This window comes from Penicillium diatomitis (genome assembly GCF_028827545.1).
Source record: "Penicillium diatomitis strain IBT 30728 chromosome Unknown utg000013l_segment0_segment0, whole genome shotgun sequence".
NCBI lineage: Eukaryota > Fungi > Ascomycota > Eurotiomycetes > Eurotiales > Aspergillaceae > Penicillium > Penicillium diatomitis.
This window is the reverse complement of record NW_026623185.1, coordinates 212,583-216,685: the sequence shown is the minus strand read 5'-3', so window position 1 is coordinate 216,685 and position 4,103 is coordinate 212,583. Positions and strand designations below refer to the sequence as shown.

At 46.5% G+C, this 4,103-nt stretch overlaps 1 protein-coding gene across 1 annotated transcript; it reads left to right on the top strand.

The window, feature by feature from the left end:
* Positions 1-1,086: 1,086 nt before the first annotated feature.
* N7539_008521 (uncharacterized protein) lies at positions 1,087-3,127 on the top strand (the record flags this gene model as incomplete). Its single annotated transcript, XM_056938116.1, has 2 exons — positions 1,087-1,175; positions 2,857-3,127. 2 exons carry the CDS (start codon positions 1,087-1,089, stop codon positions 3,125-3,127), a joined length of 360 nt encoding a protein of 119 aa, XP_056786498.1.
* Positions 3,128-4,103: the final 976 nt, after the last annotated feature.

Genomic DNA, 4,103 nt, shown 5'->3' with positions numbered 1-4,103 from the left:
GAGGGAAAGGACCCAGGGGACGACTTTGTTGCCACATCGGTGGATCTGCCGATCGGTAGATCAAGCGCTACGAGGGAGGTCGTATTTTTTGCCGTAAAGGGTGGTGCTGATGATTGTCTACTTAATGCCGTATAACCTGGTGTTTGCACCTCCTTTTTGGTTTCCTTGCCCCCACTAATATTGATATAACTAGATGGATGAGGGACGAGTTGCCTCGGGCACCATTGGGAATGTCAGTAGATGGTCTATTCTGACCTGTGAAGGCTACGACACACCGTGACTTTGCCTGATGGGATAGAGCTATCAGCTCTATTTCGGATAGAACTCCTGCTATCGTAATAGGGAGACAGTCGCTTTTACTTCCTACTGACGGGATCGACTCCTTCATAGCGGAAGCAAGCACATAACTCGCCCGTTATCGGAGAAAGTCCGAAAGTCTTGAATCATGTTAAAGCAAGGAATGAGTAGAGAAAACTCGAGTCCGCAGGAGACGACAAAGGGGGACACCCTCAATAAGCATGCGAAAAGGTCCACCGTAAATAGAGGCAAATATCATGGAGGTGAAGCCAGCTGGTAAGTGCGGCTGAATAAGAATTAATCCTAGGGAAAGAGGTTATTAATCAAGACATCAATGAGCAACAACAAATTCTCACAGCAATGCTCCCGCAAGGAAATATAACCCTTAAAGTTCTAGCACCCTCAAGGCTAAAGGAATCGACGCATACTTTCGAGGCGTAACGATTTGAACAGAATATTGCGGGCTGGCTTGCAAAACATTCTATGCAATAGCGAATCTGAAACTATCGGTGAGGACTACACCTAGTATGGTGTGAAAAAAACTGAGCATAACCGGAGATGAGCCATACAGGCCACACACAGTTACCTCTTTCGCCTACAGACGCACCATTGACCGACTTGATATCAATAGGAACCTGGTCATCAAGTGCTGAACTTGCTCATCCACCTGATTTGAAGTATGACAGCATTAAGCCGATGTTCTATATAGCAGCCATCTCTGCGTTTCAAAACAACTGAATGTGCCATAAAGTCTCTGTTCGGCCGTCCATTGAAATAGGCCAGACGGCGATGGCATCCAACAATAGTCGTGCGAAGCAAGAGCAGCTTCGTAAGCGCCGCAATAATCTGCTGCGATGCCACAACGACTTCTGGCTCCTGTATTCGATTAAAAATTGGCTGATAATGGAGGGGCCAAATTGTCGGATCTATACGTATCATTCATAACCGGGCCTGCCAGTCTCTACCAAGAAAGATTTGGTAAGAGACAGTTGAAAGGCTTTTGCAAAAAGTGCTTCACATTGGTTTACTTTTTCTGCCACAGCACGACCGTCCTCGCCCTGCTATTCATGGTATTCTATCTTGCCAAGGTAAATCCAGCTCTCTAAAACAATTCCCATTAAAAAATTGTGAATTAAAAAGCCGTAAAGATTGTACATATCGATGGCTATAGTGTATCTCGTAGCCTAGCCAGCCCGAATAAAAAACAGAGATGGAGTTCAACATTCCTGCCTGGGTTAGCTAGGAGGAATTTTCTCAGCCTGTAGATACCATGAGGACTTTGAAGGCATTAAATGCATTCGTCCAAAGAATTCAACAATGATTTCAAATGCCGAACGATTGTGCTTATAGTATTCAATGATGGAAAAACGCAGTCAATGCAATTCTTTACGACATTGTGTACTGTGCATTCCCAAGGTGATCGCGAATATTGTGCCAATAACTTACCTTTCATTATGTCACGACCAGACACGGATGGGTGGTCTTCTCACACATCCTCTGACACTGTTCTGTTACTCCATCCCTGCCGTATTCAATTCGCCCGTAATCCGTAACGCTAGATGTGGCGAGCCCGGATGTGCCTATGAGTTGTGAAGCGGGGGATATGGTCTACGCCTTCCAATGTCAGTCCGTGTTTAACTCAAAAGGAGTTTCATCGGAATCGGTCTAATGTCACCCTATCTTTCGACATCATCGGGGAGATGTCCCTAAATCTAAATTAGCAAAAGCAGAGTCTGTGTTAATGCTTGACTTTTCGACACACCTCCACGGGGCCTTTGGGTTCACGCGCCTGCCGGATAACGAGCCCAGAACACTAGAGCATGTTCAGTCATATTGAAACTCTCATTACTCAATGGAAATGTATACTATGACCATCAGAAATGTCAAAAATATCCAGATAATCGCTCCTCGGATCATTATGTGTGATGCCGTAGTGAGAATACGAGAGTGCAAGAGTACGGTTAAGGAGGGATTAGAGGTGTAAAGCGGCATCTTTGTACTTATATTGAAGCGTTATTTTCTTGTAAAAGATTATCGTTATGTGCCGTATTGTGTGGACGCCTCAGATTCACAGCCTGAGTATCGGGCCATTTATTTAACACGGAGTTAATTGATTCTCCCGCACAAAGTCGCTGGCCACCTTTCAGCGACCTCGGCTGCTGAGAAGTGCGATCCTCGCATTGGTGGCTTTTAGAGTATTCGACTGTATTTAGAATGCCTTCATTTTCCCTTACTGCTTGGATTATAGGAGCCCCTGGATCAATGTTGAGGCGCCCTCTACTGAAGAAATCGTGTGCCAGTAAGTATCATGGAAACCCATAGTGAAAGTAACGGGTTTGACTCCGATCGAGAGATGTTTCAGAAGTTCACTCCAAGCTCGTCTACTTATGTACTACTTCAAGTGGAACACCTAGTGCTCCAAACAGTTCAAAGGCTTTTGGAAACATGTGGCTTTTACTTTGTTGAGACTTGGCTGCCCAGCGAATGCAAGGTTTTTGGGCTGACCTGGCCCGAATCTATGGAGTTACATAAATTCTTGACTTTTCTGGGCCATCACAGGAAGACTGTTATTTCCGTGGGATTCCACCAGGTGCAAGTCAAAAATGACAAGTTGAGACGTGTGGTCTCCGATATTCGTCACGCCGCTGTCCATAGGATTATGCAAGACCGTTCCGGCTTTTACCAGAAGCTGGATGCTGCGGCCGAGTTTGCGGGGCTTATTGGAGGAGGTCAGTGGGCAAGAATGCTGGCGCATCTTCAGAAGGCCATAACCACCTTTTTGACAAAGATGGATGATCGATTCCTCCAGCTCAAGGACAATATCCAATAGCAGATCCAGCTTTGCCGTTCCCACCCACAGAAGCGCAGCTTGAAGCATCGCCTCAGTCTGCTTCCAGAGGCGGCAAGGAGGGTAAAAGCACTTCACGAACGGACTGTCTACCGCCAAGTTCAAGATTTCATCCGAACAAAATCACGAGTATGGATATCACGTCGTTCGAGAGCTGCGTATATGTTTTCTTCAGGTTTACAGTTATTGTGGTCATACATGACTCCCAATGATCCTTACGGCTTCAGAGTCCACATGCCTGTTATCAGCGGTTTTTCTATTCGCATTATAAGATGAACAGTTTATGAGTGAGCGATTTTAGCTAGCATGTTCCCTGTTTGCCTGAAATCATTGACGTACCCAGCTCCATCAAAGCCCTCTCCGATTCCTGAGGTTGTCTTGGTTCCTCCAGCAAAACTGGCCTTAGAGGCCCTGACTTATTCGAGAATTGGTTCTCCATACTTCTGGACTTGGGTACCCTAGAGGACCTTAGTCACGATGCTATATTGTTGCTGGATAAGTGCAAAGGCTTTGAAATGATTGAAACCGCCTGAACCTATCAACGAAAGTGTTGTCGCCTTGGCGGAGGAGGCGCTGGGCTATTGGAGCTATGTGTTACGCGGTGCCGACTGGTCACTGTGAGTAAGAACGTCCCGGGCTGATACTTGCCTGCTATCCTAACTTCGCATCTCAAGACCTGGTCTCTCAATCGTACCGTTGCTTCGCGAAGCCTTACTACGGACTAGATCCTGTCGAGTGTCTTGCAAGACGTGCCAGAGGTGCGCGCCAAGTAGGTCAATCACTCAGTGTTACCACCGAGTAATTCCCCTACCTGTAGGTCGTGTTGTCTTAAAGTTGAACTGTGAAGTTGAGAGAGTTTGCCCTCTCCCAGATGTTTGCTAGGCCCAGCAGCAGTCATGTGCCTTGAGGGTTTTTCTCCCGCTCATGGGTTTTCCCTCTCTCTCTTCTTCCTTCTCTC